General features: G+C 34.1%; 2 protein-coding genes across 3 annotated transcripts; one reads left to right on the forward strand and one right to left on the reverse strand.

Annotated features, from left to right (window-relative positions):
• Window positions 1–186: 186 nt before the first annotated feature.
• LOC128188887 (rabankyrin-5-like) lies at window positions 187–14,814 on the reverse strand. Of its 2 annotated transcripts, XM_052860196.1 has the most exons (26): window positions 14,802–14,814; window positions 14,387–14,576; window positions 13,829–13,950; window positions 13,310–13,445; window positions 13,099–13,222; window positions 12,493–12,642; window positions 12,039–12,050; window positions 10,644–10,809; window positions 10,204–10,408; window positions 9,825–9,954; window positions 9,425–9,530; window positions 9,207–9,304; window positions 8,809–9,028; window positions 8,157–8,409; window positions 7,764–7,932; window positions 7,358–7,476; window positions 7,176–7,238; window positions 6,775–6,868; window positions 6,140–6,340; window positions 5,442–5,618; window positions 5,092–5,239; window positions 4,715–4,805; window positions 4,494–4,618; window positions 4,209–4,355; window positions 3,772–3,862; window positions 187–3,261 (listed from the first exon to the last, which is right to left on the reverse strand). In XM_052860196.1, the coding sequence occupies exons 1-26, from the start codon at window positions 14,809–14,811 to the stop codon at window positions 3,129–3,131; spliced, it is 3,480 nt and encodes a 1,159-aa protein (XP_052716156.1). In that variant the 5' UTR covers window positions 14,812–14,814; the 3' UTR covers window positions 187–3,128. The 2 variants fall into 2 exon arrangements, with proteins under 2 accessions (XP_052716156.1, XP_052716157.1); XM_052860197.1 differs by lacking the exon at window positions 12,039–12,050.
• A 208-nt stretch (window positions 14,815–15,022) lies between these two features.
• LOC128190918 (3-oxoacyl-[acyl-carrier-protein] synthase, mitochondrial-like) lies at window positions 15,023–20,019 on the forward strand. The gene is made up of 5 exons (XM_052863163.1): window positions 15,023–15,313; window positions 16,929–17,111; window positions 17,407–17,564; window positions 17,842–17,993; window positions 18,277–20,019. The coding sequence occupies exons 1-5, from the start codon at window positions 15,166–15,168 to the stop codon at window positions 18,920–18,922; spliced, it is 1,287 nt and encodes a 428-aa protein (XP_052719123.1). The 5' UTR covers window positions 15,023–15,165; the 3' UTR covers window positions 18,923–20,019.
• The last annotated feature ends 1,670 nt before the right edge of the window (window positions 20,020–21,689 follow it).

Here is a 21,689-nt window from a genome sequence, read left to right on the forward strand (position 1 = left end):
GTAAGCCATAAAAAACCGTGAAATGTCATTTTATATACAAGTTTATCTCAAAATATATCTTATGATGGGTGTTACTTTATATTTTAATCTCAAAAATTTCGCGTCCGCAATTCAACATAACCCACCCACCCCCATATTGCTGCAAATATTTCTGAAGTGACAATATGAAACACAAAACACAGTGGCATGTGTTTGGACACATTTAATGCATTACAAGTACTTAAAAAGCAGTAACAAACTGTAAATAAATATAACAAAATTAGTTCCTGGTATTGCACATAGACCCTGTACTTCAGGATATAAAAGTTGTTCTGAACGTCACTCAGTTGTGTGTGACTGGGTCAATCCGTTCAGTCGGATTTTAGATACCCTCCATCACTTGTTACTGAAGCAGTATGTGAGTGGATCTATCATCTAGTTTCATTTTGACAGACCTTGACCTGACTCCCAAGACCCTGACAACCGTTAGTGCCGTAGTATACACATAGTCATTTCAACCATGTAACTACGTTAAAAGTGTAAACTTATTCAAATATTACCTAGCTGTTTGAAATAAAATGTCATTTAAAAAAGCCATGTAATTTTTTGCAAAAAATTGTTGTGAAAGATATAGGTAACCTTCTAACTTAAGCTTTAAAATTGCAATTGCTATTACCCGCAGTATACCACAGAGTAGATATGCAAGTCAGAGGTTCGTCAGAGTAATAGGCATATTTACAAATTGTATGATTAGGATGTCCAGAAATAGTTTAAGTAGCTGATATGGCTATAAACTTACAACAGGTTGACCATTATCTTTACTTTCATGTTAAATACTGAAATCTGATTGGTTAAGACGCAGTTGATAATCAGTTCTATTACCCTCAGCCTTAGCAACACACTTGGCAACGGGTAACACAACGAATTGTTACATGCGCGTAAATTATGCGCGTACGGTTCGCAGTAGAATTCACGTCATTTCTATAAAAAAGCAATATAAAAATTCTCTAAAATTAAGACATTCAGTATAATAAAATAAATAGTGACTGTTTGGGAGGATAACAGTTGAAAATGACATCCCTCGAAAACCGTTGTCAACCTCCGCTTTGCGTCGGTTGACAATGGTTTCCTCGGGGTGTCAATTTCAACTCTTACCCTCCCAAACAGGCACTATTTATATAATATGTAATGCCTGTTTTACCTATAATATTTTGTATTGATATTAATTAGTATTAATTGTGTCTTTGTAATTTACATTAACAACAGTGTTATATATAATACATAATGCCTACAGAGATTATAACAATTAAAACATACAGGATTTATAAGTTCCAGCTTACAAAAATAAAATCAGGAACTTACTTGACAGAATAAATTACATTTCATTACTATCAAGCTAACATTAAACTTTACAGTTCACATACAAACATCATGTTTGAATTAATCCAACTTCCAAGACAGATTTTACCATACAAGTAGTATACATACTGTTATATTCTAGATATGCTTCAACTTATATTTGAGGTAATTCATAAGTGAATAAAAAGGAGTATAAGGAATAGAGTAATAAGGTTGTAATTTTATGATATTTGAACACCATAAGGTGACCATATATTTATATTATCTAATGGACAACATATGCAGGTAACTTATAATAATATACCAGTAAGTATTACCAGTAAATAAGTTCAATTCCAACTTGTCATATTTTTAGTTTCTTTCAAATAAAGGGTCAAATGGTTTGATTTTCACTCTATCTTTGTATATCGTGGTTTGATGTCTTTATTAATCAAACACAGAAAAAATCCAAAGGATTCATTTCATGAAAACAATCATCCCATCTTTATATGTAGCATAAGTAGCGTGATTCTATCAAATTTGTTTTTCATCCATTAATGGATGGAAAGTTTTATTTGATCCACAAATGCAAGTTTTAGTTCTGGAAATGAGTTTTTGTTTGTTTGCCAAAACATCTTGCACGGATTGTGAGTCTCAACTTAAAAAGATCTAATGCCACAAAGCATACCTCTCATAACTATTTAGTATATAAGTCCCTGATATCATCAATGAAGGTTTCAACAGTTACTTTAAAAATTATTTCATTCTAACTAGTTTTTCACTGGTTTTACAAGATATAAACTTGTTGTGAAGAAAAATTGGTTTACAGTTCTCAGAAAATAATTGGCTTATAAACAAAAGGTAAGAGGATGAAATAAGTACATGTAACTAATTACCGATAACTGTAGATTCCTTATTTTATGCAAGTACTTAATAATGCGATTCAACAGTTTTGCATCAAGTCACTGCAATATAAAATTGCGAATGCCCAATTTTTACCGCACTAGTTTCATTTACATAATTATGTAGTTTACATCTGTCCAAAAATTAAAGTGAGATTTTAAAATCTGCCAGATGTGCTTCTCGCGATTTTATGCAGATATTAATTCTTCACGTTTAATTAGGAACATACAGTATCACTTGTGCATCTACATGTAACAAGTTCTAGAAGACATGGCTAAAGAGCAGTTTATTAGTACTCAAATTACAAAGACTTCTTCTTAATCACAAGAAGTGTATGCCTATCTATGTGTACCAGGGCAATATTTTGTGAGGAAGTTCCAATATGGAAGATTATATTTATCTGGAAAACAGTGTCTTAGGAAGAATTGTTCACAAATTCAAAATGAAAAGTGTTTTGTTTTTGTTTTAAAAACTGTTTAAGGAAACATAATCTCTCCATCCAAATAAAAAGAGCAGTACTTCGACGCTTAACCTTTGCTGTCCATTCCCAAGAAATCAATCTGTTCCCAGAATGTATAAAGACATGGTTACTAGAAATTTATACTTAGAGCTTCTCTCCATGTCTCATAAAAGAGAATTTCAACTACTACCAAAACTACAGTACATACATTCAAAATAAAAAGGAAGTACAATTAATACAGAGGTTATTTTGTTCCCATTTGATAAAAAAAAATTCATTTTGATGCTAAGCTGTCAAAATAAATGCGAATGCTAATTCAGACATTGTCCACAATAACTGGAGAATTTTTTATGCTTTTTTTTTCAAATAAAAAAAGTACAGCTTACAAAGCAAATATATCACTGACTACTGTAAGCATTAACAGAGAAAAAACTAAGTTGAATGTCGATTAAAACGTCCCTCCGAGGCTTAGAACATCGAAGCACATTTCACAAACACGTACAGGTTTGGACAGGTTATACTTAATGATAGGCATGTCTTTAGCTGAGCACTTGGAACACAGTAATCGTCCACAATGGCGGCTGAAAGGTCACAATCAAATGCATCAGTTCTTATTGACGTTTTTTCAGATTACAGCCATATCAAACAGAATTGATAGTTTCAAAGTCAACAAAATGTTTCGATGAAAAACATTTTGAAACTTCTGCAAACTTAAGTAGAGAGTCACCCAAAAGAATGTAAATTATTTTCTATTTGCTCAGTGTAACATCATTAGGACTGGGTCAAATTTCAGAGATTTTACATTGATAAAAGTTTATATAGTTAACATATATATGTAGTATTATTAAAACTGACACCCTGTTTATTCAATAATAAATCTATTTATAATTTTTAGATTCCAATTTTTTTTCTACTGATAATTGCAATTATCAAATTATTATAATGTTAATTGTGATATAATTTTTATATTCAAGATTTAAATAAAAATAAGTTCAATTCATCCATTAATTGGCTACCTAAAATTTTTTCCTGGTTCCATCTTATTTCACAAATTCCATTTAATTTTATTGAATCCACAAACGTTAACTTACCAGTGATGTTTTCTGGTTTTGATGCCAAACTTGACCCCACACTCCAGACAAATCTCCCCCTCAGACCAAGGAGGTTCTGAGGATAACATATCTGGAAAGACCAGAGTAAAAACACTACAGCTCATGCTACTAGACGATACACAGAGCAGGTTACAATACAGTAAAAATTCTGACCATATCTTAGCCACTTACATTATTTTTGGTTTGGTCTCCTAAATACACCAAATTATTTTGATTGTGATCTCACTTCTTTTCGAGTTTTAACGTAATATTTTGCAGCATTTATTATAGAAAAAATTCAGACTTGAGCAGGAATAAAATGAATGAGATCTTAACTATCTGTTTTTTTTTTTACAAAACACTGTACCTTTTTTTTTTACAATTCCACCCCCTTTCAAGTTTGAACAAAATTTTGTTAACTTTGCAGCTGCCCTTACCTAAAAGTTTAAAGAGTAGTTGTTTTGTGGCGACTGGAGCATTGAATATACTGATTCCCTGTTTGTTCATGGTTCCTAGTCGAGCACCTGCCCTGACCAGACTGCGACAAAGGTTACCATTACCATTCATATAGGCTAGGAGCAGCACTGGATAAACACACAAAATAAAAGATCAAAAACCTTCAACATGATCACCTTATTGATAACTTTGGTTTGGTCTCCTAAATTCAGATTATTGATAGAGTTTAAACATGTTTTGAAGGCAAACAGGGTGACAGAATTTACCAGTATTCCCCTCTGAGTCTGGAATATCCAGTGGATAGTCAGGCATGGTTTCCCGGAAAAGTTCAAACATGGCTGCTGCATTCTCTTTCCCATACTGACCAAGATTATGCAAAGGAGTCTGTCCCCTAGATTGTAAGAGATTTCAATAAATTGATTAAACATTATTCTAAGGCAAGCATTTTTTTAAAAACAAATAAATAACAATAGATAGAGGATCTTACTTGGCGTTGACAGCTTCAGCGTTGATTCGAGATTCGGTCAGTAACACTCTCACAGTGTTGATGTTTCCCGCCTGAGTGGCAATGTGAAGAGCTAGATGCAAAAAGATCTCTATTTATATAAAGATACATGATTGTCTTGCTTTTATATCTGTAAGATACCTGTACTTCTTACCAGACATGTGACATTTGGTGGAAATTTTGTTTTTAGTCATATCAGAGTAGATCTGATTTTGCACATTTTTGAATTTAAAACAAATAATTTGACATGTCTAGGATTTTGAGCTATGTACTTGATTTTGCAAAAGCTGCTTTCTGCCAAAAGCCCTAAAAAGAATACTTTAATGGCAATTCGTGGTTCTCTTGTGTTATAGACTTGCCATTTTTCTGGTTCTCATCCAAAGCATCAAAGTCAATTTTGTTGCCAAGGAGAATGGAACAGATGGAGGCGTGGTCCCTTTCTGCTGCCAGATGGAGGGAGGTCTCATCATGTCGGGTTCTGGCATTTATATCTGCTCCAGCAAGTAACTGAAATTAAACACCAAACAGTAGGTCAACAGTAGATCAGTTATAGCTACACTCTACACATTGACCAAGATAATCAAGTATGTTAAGGAGGCTAGGTGGTCAACAATTTAACCATCAGATCTTCCCTATTGATAAAAATCTGCTATGTTTGTAAAAAAAAAAAAAGGCTTCAAAGTATTTTGGTGAAGTTTTCTTGACTGACCAAGTTCCTGACGATCATCTCGGAGCCAGCCATCACGGCCAGGTGGAGGGGCATCAGCTTCTTGGAGTCCTGAGTGGGGGAGTTCACATTGGCCTGGACACTCATCAGAAACAACACACTCTCTATGTCACTCTTCTGTATGGCAGTGTGGAGAAAGTTATACCCCTTGTTATCCACCTAAATGAAAAAAGAAAATCAGAATAATACGTATATGATGTATTTATTTCCTTCATAATGATATGGTAGGGAGAAGTGATGCTGAATCAAAGAAAAGACATTCAATTTAAAGCTAATCTATCAATAAAGACAACAGCTGCAAAGTTCTTTATAGCAATATTCAAGAGGAAAGAATAAAAGACTTGAAGTCAGACTCTGCTTGCTGGCCTGAAGGCCACAATTTTAACAATTTAGAATCTATGCTATATATACAAGTATGATAGAGTGCACTTAGACTCAGTACTGCCATGCTCCTACTTGCACTAGCTAATGGGTTAACCCTTTATCTCAGTTGGTAGAAAGTTGTTTTTAAAACTGAAGGGTCTTAGGTTAAAGCCTGGTTGTGGAATCCCCCAATTTTATTACACAAGCTTTTTGTAAATGTTATGATTTTTGGTGAAGTGGTTCTTATATGTATGTCTCAACAGATTTACCACTCTAAATGGATCTGATGATAGCGATAATATGCAATGAAGCACTACCTGTTCTGCTGCATTAGGTTCCCTGTTCAGAATAGCCTGTGCTGCTTTGTTGTTCTTGGTTGTCATAGCAGCAGCAAAGGGAGTTAATCCTGCCCTGTCCCTGATAGTCAGATCTAATCCTGGATGAGCCAGTAGAAGGGAGATAATCACTGCATGCTGGTTCTCTATTGCAATGTGGATAGGAGTCTTTCCCTCTGCATCCTAAATAAAAAATATAAATACAAGCAAGTTATTATTCTAAACTCTACATTATGCAAAAGCTGTGCCCTGTTAACAGGAATGCACATGTAACTATTTAATAAATGTTGAATACAGGCTCCGATTTCACAAAAAAAACTTAAGTTTTTACCTAAGTTTAATCTCAAATCCTGAGAATTTACTCAGCTGAGATTTTTCTCAAATTGCATTTCACAAATCAAACTTAGTCATTTCTCAGTTCTTTTGCTTTCAGTTGCAATGGCAAATTGTAAATACAGAAGTAATTTCAAAATTTATCTGCATTTACTAATGTTTTATTTAACATCTATATGTGAAGAGGACATTGATTTACATGGATGAAATAAAGAGGAAATTAAGGCTCAAAATTAATGCAGAGGTATACATGTACTAGAACATAAACACAGTGCCTCTGTTACCTTGGTGTTGACATCAGCGTTGTACTCCATCAGACATTGTACCACCAGCTCCAGGCCCCAGGTACAGGCCAAGTGAAGTGGGGAACACCCATCCCTTCGAAAACATACATGTACATGCACATTCAATTACATCAATTTTCATATCCATATCTCCAGATGTAAAACAAAAACACTCTTGGTTTTTTTCTTACAGTGTAGTTTTACAAAATATGTATGTATCAATGACTTGTCTTCTAAGATTTTTTTTATTAACAAAATAGTAATTTCAGCTCTGAAAATTATTTGCAGCATTTTTTCTTTTCCTGTATGAATTCATATGACATTCCATAGTTCATTTTTACAATACTTTATTGAAATGTTGATTGAGAAATTCCCTAATATTAGCAAGTCTTGAGCATTACCTTGCCTCATCCTCTCCCTCTCCATTCAGTCCGGGTCGGCGTGGACTGTTCTTATCGCAGCCACTGACAAACAAAAAAACAAAGCATTAAAGTTCACATACAGAACTCTGACATAAAAACCTTTCATAATCCTCCTTGACGAATTTTTCTTTGCACTACATCAGTTAGAACTAGCTTCTTACTTTTTGATGAGGAAGCAGGCGATGGATTCATTGTTCTCGTCAATGGCCCGGTGAAGCAGCGTCTGTTGACATTTCCCTGGACCCTCCGACCACAGATCTACATCACAACCATGCTTTACCTACATGAACAGGAGACACCAAGATTGTTAGATGATATTAACTTAATACATTTAGAATGTTTATCTAACAGAGTAAAAACAGGTCAAATTTGCATTCAAAATATTCATATCATATTCACTGAACATTAAAATCTCATTTTATTTCTCTAATAAAAAAAAATATCAAATATATTGACAAACTAAATGGACAATGACATTAAACTAATCTTATTCTTTACCAGTAATTAATCAAATAATGAATTCTTTCTGAACATTCGACAATGCCTCAATGGTCAGTAATTCCTCACCAGAACTTGAGCGACGTCCTCTTGGCCCGAGTCCAATGCCTGCCACAATGGGCAGTCTCCCTCTTGGTTTTTGATGTTTAAGTTGGCTCCCTTTTTACTGAGGACATCTACAACTACTGGTAGGTGGCGCCGTATAGCATGCTGCAGTGGGGTCTCAAAATCATTGGTTCTGGAAAAATAAAATTCTTTAATCACTAAACAGTATATGTTATTATCTGTCTTTTTAAATTTATGTTGAACAAGTTTTTAATTTTGATTTTTAAAAGTGAAATGAGCTTGTCTTTTTAAATATTCATTCTCTGACACATGTACAAAAGCTTTCTCTTATACACTGATACATCATTATAAACATGATTTATACTACATGTGACAGGGAGACATTCTGATATGTACTTAATGGTTAGGTCAGCTTTGTGTTCTATCAGAAACAAGGCACTGCTGGTGTCCTGTTTTTCTATGGCCTGGTGAAGTAAGGTCATGCCCTCTGAGTTTTTCTCGTTGATGTTGGCCCCTGCCCCAAGGAGTCGCCCAGCCTCTTCGTGGAGTCCAGACCACAGGGCCAGACCCAGCACTGTTTGACCCTCAGAATCCTTGATGTTGAAGCTTGGTATAATCTTCAGGGAGTCTACACTGTGTGCAGCATGGACTGTTAATAATACAGACAGTTAGATTGAAGGATTGTTCAAGATAAAAATCAAGTTTTATTTTGTGGGGGCAAATGTTCATGGGTTATTAAAATAAATTGGTTCATAGAAGCATATCAGTAATTTTGCAGGTAACCAAACCAAAAGACTCTGTGTATACTTATAGCAAATTCTTGGGGATGACAATTTCTGGGTAAGAAGCATCCAAAAAATTCACAAACATTAGACTACCACACACAATGATGAACCTTAAGAACATGTATTACTGGCATTTTTTATGCATTAAATCACAAAGCCAAGTACAGTTACAAAACTAAGGGGTTTAAAAAACAGCACATGCAACACAAAAATAATTAAATATATTCCAAAGTCAATCAGATCAATCATTTGTAATTCCTTACTTTTGTGTTGAAGAAAGAGTTCTACAATACTGGAATGGTTGTTGACCAAGGCAAGGTGAAGTGGTGTTTGTTGTGATACAGGAGTTGTCTCCTCTTCAAGACCCAGATGTCCAGTAGAGGGAGTATGAGTCTGTGAGTTGGGATTGGCTCCCTTGTCTAATAAAACTTCTACTAATTCAGTTAATCCTTTTAAGCAAGCTAAATGTAAAGGAGTCTCTCCCTGAAATCAGAATATCAAAAATTTATAGACAAGGAGGGGTTGATAATCTTACTAACATATTTAAATTGTGTTTAGTAATATCAAACATTTCAAAGAGTAAATACAGGTACAACTTTCAGGAGATATCAGTACCCCGGTATCTATGGCAACAAATGAAGCTGGAATATTGCAGCCTTACCTTACTGTTTGTGAGATTCACTTTTGCTCCATGTTTGGCTAAAAATATTCCTGCCCTTGAGTTACCACACTGAGCACAGAGATGTAAAAGACAATCACCTGAAATGGAGACCATTCAATCAAATCAACTGTTCCAAGTACCAACCTTTAATAAGTTAATAAGTTAAGACATGCTAACATGTGTGTCTGTGGCGAGAGCAGAGTATCTGATCTATGTACCTGTCTCTGGTTCCACTGCATCTGGGGAGGCTCCCTTACTGATAAGCTGCGCAGCAAAACTCGAAGGACTGTACACCTGTTCTGATGTCCCACCTAGCTCCTCCCCCTAAACACAGGTCAATCAAATCAATGTATTTCTCAAATATACATGTACCGGTCACAGGGGCCAAGCCCGTTTTAACATTAATTTCAATGTGGTTACATTGAAATTAATGTTAAAAGGGGCTTGGCCCCTGTGGTACCGCTATTTATCAATGCTACAACACATTTTGTTCAGCAGTGTTGTTGTCTTCAGCAATGTCAAAATCTTGTAGTCTACGATATGAATGAAGCACAAAAAGCAAAAAGAACAATACATCTGATGTAATACTATGACACCTAAATGTATACTGTACCATACCTGTTGTAAAGCCAGCCAGAGAGGGGTGTGACCATCTGAGTTCTTCAGCTCAAACTTGACCTTCCCACAATCCAGTAGTATCTTCAACACTGGCTCATTCTTACTGAACACAGCACAGTGAAGTGGCGTACTGAAAGACACAATATTCACTTGTAATACTCTGTCTAACCTGTAAAATTCTGATCAGTCACTCACATGATTCAAATTTAAAACAGACAGACTGTAGCACTACATGTATTCTATGTCATTAGAATAGTGGTCATTACTTTGGTAAAGTTTGATGAGGAATAAATTCTAACTCTTGTTAAACATAATAGGCAGTCAATTGATAGAAATACAGCAACCACTGCACAAAGACTGATTCAATATCTACATTTACCTCCCTGAGGCATCTTGTAGGTTGGGATCCGCCTCGAAGTCGATCATTTTCTGTGCTAGCCTGGCCATCCCAGCCATGACCTCTGACCCAGTGACCTCCGGGTTATAGCTGGCCACCATGTGAAGTGGACTCTCCTTGTCCAGGTAAGTTGTCAGATTTACATCAGCATGATGCTGAATCAGGAATGTGGCAGAGAACTCATCACCTGTGTAGTTTACAGTCAAATTCTTCAGATCACTCTGAAATTACTCAATGATAAAATACTGTGGTCCATCTATCTGAAGGTAATATGGCTAGCATAACTTCCCAGTCAGAGACAAAAATCAATCAGCTGTATTACATAATTATGATGAGTATGAAGGATGGGGGGATGATTACAATGTAAGATACTTGTTCATTGTGATTGTTGATCATTTTGGCAACTGGAGAGAATTTCTAACCTCTTTTGATAGCCTTGTGAAGTAGACATTTCCCTGCATTGTCACGGCGATTGACGTCCACTTTATGATTGACAAGTGTCATGGCAATGCTCTCCTGTTTAGTGCTCAGTGCTAGATCCAAGGGGAGATCACCCCGGTTGTCCACCTCATTCAGCTTCTCCACTAACTGTAAGAGAGGAAGCACAGATTTGTTAATCAGTGAAAATAATGAAAACAGTGAAACCATCAATGATCATAAACAATAAAACAGGATTACAGCAAACATGTCCAGCCTTGTAACCAATTTAAGTTTGCAGTAAGGTCAGTTTTATTCCCCTTAATCTTGTTTATATTTAATCAAAATCAGAAGTCCCTGGCAATTAGCTATACATGTGTTTTACTGCAGTAGATATAGAACAGAATTTCAAACTGTTTTAAAAAAATCACTAAAAATTCAACTCCATTTATATCCAAGAACCATGCTATGGGAAGGAAAAATAAATAAGAAAGAGTGTGTAACTTATGATATTTTTTTTAAATAGACAATGTAAATGTACGTTGACTCAAGATTTTACATGAATTTACGTGAATTAAAATAGATATCCCATTTACCAGACATGTAAATGAAAAGATAAGTTATGCCATTCCCATGATTTACATACTTCAATTAATCATTAACAATTTAACATGGATACATTATACCTGAGTCTATTATATAATTACAATCTACATATAATTCTGGGTTAGTTATATAATTTTCTAGGAAATGATAAACAGCCTAAAGTTGGCTATTTGGGCCTTGAAAAAAATTGAAAAATTCAATTTAGCACACTAGTATTTCAAATTAATTACCAGTGTAAATCTAGAGTGAAAAAATGTGCACTTAAGTGTTTGGCAATGTTCTTTCATTTGCAAACACAACTATCATTTTTAATATGTCAAAATTACCAGTACCTGATAAACAGTGAGTTTTTACTCAGGAGGAAAAAAAATACACCAGTATTTAACCTAAAATGCAAAGTGTAAATTTTGTTTGTAGGTGATATCTGTGATAAATGACTGCTAAATAGACTACGATAATGATTATGTTACAACAGATAAATATTGCAGAATAAGCCGTTCAAGACAGTTAGCCCAAACAGGGATCTACATGAATATACTGATCAAGAAAGAAAAGATATTCCACATGAAATTCACAGCCTGAATAGGCAAAGATACATGTGTGTAAATACAGTTAGTATGTGTACACTGTGATGTTATGATTGTATCAATGAACAGAATCTGTTAATGGGACAAAATGCATAACTTCATGCCAATGTGGGCCATGTGCATGCACGTCTGTGTAAATGTTAATAAGATGAACAATTATAATAAGAGATGGTCCTCTAACCAACCTATGATCCGATCATTGCTTACCTTTCCGCGGAGCTAGCATAGGACAATTGTTACCACATTAATAATCAAGTGAAAGTTTAAGTCACATTTTTAATATTAATATAGACATTCTCTTGCAGATTTTGGTTCTTTTGACATCATGCAATGAAATTTGTGTGAACAACAAAGCAGAATAATATCTGCATACAAGATGCATGTAAATATTTTCTAGTGAAAATTATTATTAATAATTAGACTGGAATTAAAACATTTTCCATATCCATATTCCAACTGAATAAATCAACAAAAGGAGAAAAACTCAGAGTGAAATATTCCCTATGTGACCAAAGGGAAGAGTAATTTTTATTACTTCAGATAAACAGAAATATTTCTTAAAAGTCACAACTTGATTCAATAACCACAAACATGTACATAGTTAACATAACATGCATGAAATTGATCTTTATCTGTTTTCAAAATTTCTTTACTGTCCTACCTGGGCATCAAACTCAATCAGATAAAGGAAGACCACATCCTCCCGCTTGGCCCGGATGGCAGTGTGGAGTGGGTACTCGGTCTTTGTCTTAAACATCTGATACAGCAGGGGGGCAGGCATGTGTTCAAAGTCCTCACTGGTAAAATCATTCTATAACAACATCATAATGACATTAAAGTGGGGCATTTTCAGAGAAATTATTACATCAATTATTATAGTGTCTATGATTATTTATTTACATTTAAACGTGATTGAAAGTTTTCTGATTCGGACAAAAAAATGACAGTATATCATTAGAGTATATAATAGAGTTTCCAGTTTGCCTATTGGAGAATATTTCTAGATGCTAAGACAATATAAACTGCACGTTAACTATTCTATCCCAATATTAAAACCAGAATCAAGCTAGACATACATGTGTTTATTGTTGTTTTCTGGTTTTTGTTAATTTATGTTCCAAACTAATTCTTGGTGCAGTCCTATTTATCAATGAAAAGTCATAATTTTACTTAGAACATATCAGAACTTTTTAAAGATAATATGAGAACAACTGATCTTGAGCAGAATTCTTCTCTATCTTTTTTTTTTCACTCTCTTCCAACTCACCCAGTGGTTTGAAATAAGTTCTGAACAATGATTCTTTAAAAGCTCTGCCTGAATTTCCTCAGCTGTCTGATAAAACCGGATACAATTCTTCATGTTGACAAAAGACATCAGTCCATTCTCACACCTATTGATGCAAAGCAGCATAATTAAACTGGATGTTTAAACATTCCTTGACAGTAGCAATTAGAATTGCAGCTGTTAATTAAAATACCTTTCTTGTAGGACCTTTAACTTGAATCGAGTGGCAGTACGCAGAAGTTCCAACAGAAACAACTCGTCTGTCTTAATGTCAATGCTGTCCGTGTACACCCATTTCATCAGGGCATAGGAAACCTCATACTTGATATCTGTATTACATCAAAAGATAAATAAATACAATGTAGTATCATAACATTAACTTGACCTAAAGGGTCGGATCTAGTCAAGTTCCTAAGTGCAAAACATCTGATCAAACAAGATGCAAAGTTATAATACGTAATATGTGTCCAAGACTACATAGTCAAATCTGTTTCCTTTTTTGATTTTAATCACATGGGGAATCAAAATGTAAAAGCATCGTATAGCATGATATGGTTTGGACACTTTGAGGAACTAAAATGATACACATGTATATATTGCATAAATTTCACTTCATCTTTATATTGTCAATGGTCATATTTTATACAAATACATGTATAAATTCATTCTGCAGTTTAATAAGTACAATTAAAAATATTTTAACGTCCTTTACCTGAGAGGTCCAAAGTGGTGACCTGAGAGAGGTCCTCCACCCCCCAGTAGTCACTCCTTGCTGCTAAAACAAAACGATGGCCCCTCAAATTCCTGGATCCTTCAAGACTAATGGTCAAATCACTAAAATACAAAAAGAGGATTCTCTTTTCATGTTGGAAATATTTAGTGCATCAATAGACCCCGTCATGATAAATGCAGAACTGCTCTCTCACAGGGCAAATTGATATACTTTGCCAAAGTTTTAGTAGGTAGGTAATTAAATGACATTATAAATGAAACAATTGATGTTATGTCATATTTCAGAAAACTATGCCATTTTGCTCTGCAAAAGAGCAGTATCTGATAATCACAGTTACTCTGAAGAGGTCTACACTGCTAAAAGTATGTACATATGTATGATATTAACGGTAGTATAATTTATTCAGTATCTCCTTATTCCTTTAAACAGGATTTTTCCAGCACACTTTTCATGCACATAACATTTTTACCTGATTATATTTTCCAGAGATTCTTTATTATGTAGAGGAAAAAGGAAAAAACCCTTAAGTGTATGTACCTGTACAATTCTTTGTCAAACAGGTCGGAGACTGTTTTGAGTAACCTGGCCACAAAGTTGTCATCCACTCCCTGTCCCGAGGCAGCCACTGCAATCTGGTACTTCTTCTCCACCTCGGCCAAGCGGTTCTGGAGCTTGACATACTCCTCTCTCAGCAGACTGAGGTGATTCTGTAGCTTTACCACCTCCCCTGAAAATGCAACAAGAATGCGTACAGTATAGTTCATAAGAGATTTCAGACGATATTTAGATCTAATGAGTATAAACAGCTTGTGCATATTCTACACAATTATTTTTTTTTTTTTAGATTAAATGATTTTCAAAGCAATGCTGCATCAGAAAATTAAGAGAAATTTATGCATAAGACATTGTACAGAAATGCATATTTTGATAATCACGACTCCCAACTATGTACCTTCCGCCATTTTGTCTCAATGTGAGATCATGTGACTTAACGGACTTTAAAGTAATATATTAAAAAAAATTGTAACTCAGTCATCGTTTAATGTGGGGCTTTTTGTCATACAATATTACAAGGCAAATGTCAGTGAAATTTAAAATTTAGAAAGTAATATAATTCAGCTCAATTCGTCTTTAGTTGTATCCTTGTCCGGTTTTATTATTATAGAGCTAATGACTGCTTCCAGTTTTGAATAACCGACTTTAAAGCTACCAAAAAATGTTTCGATGCAATGATTACAAAAAATGAACAACATTTTAGTTTGTAGAATGTAAATTATTAATACCCAATGCTAAAGTAACAGAGAACACATGAAACAATGACGCTACCAGCTCGCCTTATCCCGGCCCGGCGAGTGGTTGTGACGGGGGTAGGACTTGTTACATGTTTAGGTATAGGAAAAAACAAAGTATGGAACAGTCTAATTAATGGAGATAGATGTGGAATACGAAGGATTAAGGATGAAGGTTTGTAAACTTCAATAAAACGAATTTTTATTTTAACAGCCGTTAAGCAAATATTTGATAAAACTTCATTTCTACATAGATAGTTCATTAAAGAACAAACAAAATGGAGTGTGACTATACTCTGTCCCAAGATATGTTGGATTCACGTTTGGCTTAATTGTTTGATATTTATAAATACCTCAGGATCCAAACGATGTTCATTCAAAAGTATGAAAAATTTCCAAGATTTTTCAGTCAAAACGCCCCTGTTAGCTTATCAGGTTTCAATACAATGCTAAAAAATGTTATGTCTACGGAGATTTTGCATTGCAGCAAGCCCGGATGATAACGTTGAAATATTGCGCGATGTATTCCGAGTGTATTCCGAATGGAGAAAAGATGTAAACATTCCCCATTATAAATCTCCATAAGGAATCTGTTTTCGTTCCTGTGATTTTTTTCTAGTGAAAGATGATAATGTGTCAATGAAATTATCTTGGAAAATATCCCTTTCAACTATTTCAATTGCACTTCTTTCACAGGTAAGTGTATTTTTATTAAAATTCGTCCAAACGTGAATCCAAAATATCTTGGGACAGAGTATAAAATGGGTAGCGAAACCCGGGCCGGGCCGGGATTTTTGAAACTGATTACCGGGTTTTTGTTGATTTCTTAAAAAATACTCATTTGTTCTGCACGAAATTTGCAGGAATACTTTTTTACAGCTTGTTTTGTCTTCGCTGAAATTTTTATTATCACAGAATGAGTTTTTCAATATTTATTACACATTTTCATTTTCAGGTGACTAAAATGGGTAGTGAGCCCGGGTTACACATTTCGGCGATATTAAGCGAATTACATTGTTGAATTTGGAAACTTGTTTATTTTATAATTGCTATTTAAGTTTAAATACTTAGATAATTCAACATTTCCGTAAAAAAATGTTATTTAAGGTCAAGATCTAGTAAATAAAAGGCGCCTACAGGTTTATGAAATTCAAGATATAAACTCTTTTAAAGATGCTTCATAACAAAATCTTTGTTTCATAGTGTGTACCGGGGCTTGATTTTTTGGTAAACACAATGAAAAATCATGTTTTAAACAATCATTTTCTATGAAATATGAAGGATAAAAGTAACAAATTTCAGAGTTTTGTCCTTTTTTGACTAATGAAGTATATCTAGAATGCCTACAGTCTGTCAAAAATCGGCATTATACAAGCTCTTGACCTCCTCTTAAAAATGATGTCAAATAGAATATAGGTACCGGGATTACTTTTCCTGTGATTTAATATAGAAGGTCAAAATATTGTTTTATTTTCTACATAATTCCTTTCAAGCCGTAAAATACGGGAAAAAAATTCACCAATCAATTATGACGTCATAATAGTTCTAGCACCAAAAAGGCAGTTTTGAATCATTTACTAGATCTTGACCTTAATAAAATTATGGCCAAATATTATGAACCCGGGACGGAACAAAACCGGACACGTTTACCCGGGACAAACCTTTTATTTCCGAAAAAGCAACGTTATATGTTATATGATTTCTTCACCCATTGCATGTGTTAACTCTTAGTTAATAGTCAAAATATCTGAATTTTATTAAACTATGTAGAATGATATATCCCATTTCAGAGTTCCCACCAAGCATTCCCTGTAAAATAGCAGGATATATTCCTGAGAGGGTCACCGATCTCTTTACGGCAACTGAGCAGAGACATTTGTCTGAAGGGATATTGTATACACTGACTGCAGCAGAGGAAGCTTTGACAGATGCCAACTGGAAACCTTGCACACAAGAACAACTAGAAAAAACGGGTACTCTTGAACAAAGCAGTGTAAAACCAAAATCTGAGATCATACTGAATGTGTAATGTAGGTTGCTTATTGTGAAACATAATTTAGAATTGTTTTTGTAAAAAAAAAAAGATAAATACAATTTTTATTATTTAATTAAATTCTATAGTTAAACTGTATCAGCATTAGATAGATAACCTCAATTTTATTTCTTGAATAAAAAACAGAATTGCACTATTCATATTCTAGTATATCAATCTATGGTCCGTTCAATAAATAGCAGCTCACATTGTGTTTATTTTTTGTGAAATTCAAGGTGTGGCAGTGGGTATGGGATTGAATGGAATGAAGGAAATATACACAACAGCTGACAGATTGTTTAACAAAGGATATAGAGAGGTGAATCCATTCTTTATGCCAAAAATTTTGATCAACATGGCTGCTGGGCATGTCAGTTTAAAATATGGATTTCAGGTTTGTAATTTCAAAAAATCTTGTATTTATTTCCAGTCTGAGTTTTATTTTCCAATTTGCATGCAAATGTAAACAAATTTAAATATTTATAAAAAGTACCTGGTATAAAGTGAGTAATCTAATGAAAAAACATTTTAGTAGTTATCGATATGTTGAATGATTATTAATTTGAGTGCTGAATTCAGTATTTTCTACCCTCATTTTATAAATTGACTTCTATTGTCCCAATTTTACATCGTCGCGATTGTTTGTTTGATAGTTTTTTTTTTTGGTTAAGGGTCCTAACCATGCAGTATCCACTGCTTGTACAACTGGTCTTCATGCTGTGGGGGACGCGTTCAGGTTCATACAGAGAGGAGAGGCTGATGTAATGGTAGCAGGCAGTGCAGAGGAAAGCCCTAACCCCCTGATTGTAGCAGGGTTCTCAAGGTATTGATCAGAATTATCAATGCATTGGAATGTTATTAATTTATTGACACATTTTACAGAAAATTAAACAACAATTCCTCCGATTTAGGTGTTATATAATAAATTGTTAGCTGTTTTTGAATTTCCTCAAATATGCAAACTTATTTTTAAGCATGCATCATGATATGTAGAAGATTTGAATTGTTTAAGCTTTAGATTCATATATTGTATGTAAGATGTTCAAGCATAATCTATATGTATATTACATGTTTAATGGCTTATCATACACGATTTTTTTCCCTAGGATGAGAGCATTATGTACAAAGTTCAATGATTGCCCTGCTGAAGCCTCTCGTCCGTTTGACAAAGACAGAGATGGGTTTGTGATGTCAGAGGGAGCGGGAATCTTGATTCTGGAAGAAATGTCTCATGCAATTAACCGTGGGGCATCCATCTATGCCGAAGTGTTAGGGTACGGTTTATCAGGTGATGCCCACCACATGACTGCCCCAAGAGCAGATGGACAGGGTGCATACAGGTGCATGATGGCAGCCATTAAAGATGCAGGGGTCAACCCAGAGGACATTGGGTACATCAACGCCCATGCTACTTCCACCCCATTAGGTGACAGAGCTGAGAGTCAAGCAATATGGAGGATATTTAAGGAGTGTAATCATAAACCTTTAGTGTCCTCAACAAAGGGGGCCCTGGGACATATGCTGGGGGCAGCAGGATGTGTGGAAGCAGTCATTACTGTTTTGTCCTGTCACTCAGGAGTGGCCCCGCCCACACTCAATCTCCACCAACCAGACACTGGAGTGGAACTCGATTATGTCCCATTGGTATCCCGGAAATGGAATGCTGATGTAAGGACAGCTTTAACTAATTCATTTGGATTTGGTGGGACAAATGGGACCCTGTGTATAAGGTCATTTAGTGATCCTGTCTGATTTCTAATGTTTGACATACTTGTATTGCTGTTGATTGCCTAAAATAGTGTGCAAAATGATGTTTGTTATTACAACCTTTTACTACATCAAATTAAAGGTTTTTGTTTCTCTGTTTTATTTACATGCATTGGTATTCTTTTAGCTAGTTTTCTGCAAAACTGATCTATGCAAGAGACTTTATAAAGTGCTAAAAATAGTTTCTTTTCCAAAATGTATGGCATCATGATATTAAGAATTACAAGTGAATTACAATTGACAGTAAAATAAAGAATAAACTTTGTACTTGCACAAAGGACTTAGTGCGGTATGGTCAAATATCTGCCCCCGATTTCAGCCAATTCTTATATTGTATCGTATAAAAATCAAATTTTCATAAAGGCGGATGCCTATTTGTTGCCTATTATTTAGTCAAGATTAGGGAATTCGATTTGAGAAGTGTTTATTAAATCTGTTATACAAGTTGTCAACCCATGGGGCTTTTTTGGAATTGATCACTTGCCAACTGTAATGATAACCTCATAAAAGCTACAAAAGTTATAAACTTTCTGCAAATTACACAGTTTAAATCAAACGCATTTAAAAGTATTGAATATAAATTCTAATTGATTTCTGACCGGGTCGGTCAGTAAACGCCCGTTTTTGAAATATACATTAGTGCGTGATGTGAAAAGCTAATTTTAGAACGTTCAAAAGACTTTGTTGGCCCGTTGGCAGTGGAATAACGTGTTCGAAGAGAAAACAAGAAAGCATATATTGACGCAGACCCAAAAAATATAATTGTTGTATGAATCATCATTGGTAGTTTACATAAAGACACACCAAACAGAAGAAAATAACGAGTTGGTTTACTAATTTTTATGGTAAATTTTAATATATTTTCAGCAACACGTTTTGAAATTTAACATTTTACTATTATTATTAAGAATCGAGTTCGTTAGAATTTCTAACGGTAATTGTATGACCATTGCCATTGTGTGAAGTTTAAAATTGATTTGTATGCATTCTAATACAAAGTTCAACTCATCATTATTCTCTTGGAGATTATGTATTTCAGATCATTTTTGTTGCATTGTATTGAATTAAAACTAAATACATTAGTTTATATTATTTCATAATAAAATAGAAATGGATTATTTTAAAGGTACGTGTAAGATAATGTGCTCATCCGGTAGAAACTGCACAATTTTAAGGGTAAAAATTAATGCCTGTACAGTATGCAAAACTTTACAAACCTTTTTTTTATATGTTAAATTAAATACATGTAGATTCAATTACACTTAGGTAAGCAATGTGACACGTGGACTTTGGAAACAGTATTTAATACCTTTGATGTAAAAGCACCGCATGGATTAAGAGGTTAAAATTATATCTTAATCTTAAAATCATTCCTCAGATACTAGATAAAGTGAAAACAAGTTGTTTTAAAACGTTAAAAAAACATCGCTGTAAAAAGGTTTCTAATCATAAATTATCCATATAATTCTAAATAGCTTGCTTATGAAAGTTTTGCGATTATGACAGAAAACTCAAGTACTTGTGACATGTATATTAGGTTTTGATGTGGGTTGCGGGGATTCTTGGCTAGTGAGGGTAATGGATCGTATATCTTGCTTTCAGCCTCTATATCTTGGCCTTGAAAGAAAACAAGTTGTATGGTTTTACACTTTTAATGACAAGAAACCGCAACTCTACATTATTAAAAATAATAAACAAATTAATGAATAACAATTATTCAAATAATTTATCAAAATATCCTGAAAAATAAATAATAACATTTTAATTTCAAATTATTGCAGCTACGTTGCGTTTACTTATAAATAATAATACTAACGCTAATATGATTAGAATTACACATACGTACCTTAAAAGAAAACAAGTTGTATGGTTTTATACTTTTAATTTCAACAAACCGCAAATGAGGTTGTCAGGGCTCGCATGGCCATTTTATACCCCAGAACCGGTTTCCATGACGTTTCCACAACTTGTTAACTTACTTAGTACCCATGTAACTTGACCGAATGTGGTCCTTCTGTGATCACTGTTTCATAATCATAATTAAAAGTTAACCCATTACCAAATTTCTAATTTCTTATTTCATAACACCAATATCAGCAAAGGCCTATAATAATAAAATTTATGAAAATTTAACATTCTTATCTTTACTCAAACAGTGATCACGTACATAAAAATGATGAATTAATTAATAACCCTAGTGCTTGGTCCCAATACTTAGATGTAATCAAAAATCAGATAATATGTTGATCGTCTTTCAATAGCGACCACCTAGAGTACACAATTTGTAAATAAAGATCAACAATATCTCACAACTGACCCAAAAGTTAGATAACAATCGACCTTGCACTAGATATAAGAAATAAGACATTTTAAATCAATGAATACTATGAATATTTATCAATCAAATATGAAATAATATAAAAATTCTATATTAATCACTTCCACGCCCATACAAATTTGGTGCTCAAAATTTAAAAATAGTATCAGTGCCAACAATATTTTACATGACCGTCGTTTATAGTTGTATAGATGCAAATTGAAACAACATCTCACTACAAATGTCATGCATATACAGTTCACAAAAATAACACTGTTCACCGTGTCCACTGTTTGTAAATTTTTTGCAAGTACACATAATCACTGTTGATGGAGAAACACAGTGTTCGTATGATCACATAGTTCATGAAATGTTTTCAGTCACTTGGCATAATGTTTGTGAGATGTAAACATTGTCCTTTGGCACCCAGATTTC

The sequence above is a fragment of the Crassostrea angulata genome, chromosome 6 (assembly GCF_025612915.1).
Source record: "Crassostrea angulata isolate pt1a10 chromosome 6, ASM2561291v2, whole genome shotgun sequence".
Lineage (NCBI taxonomy): Eukaryota > Metazoa > Mollusca > Bivalvia > Ostreida > Ostreidae > Magallana > Magallana angulata.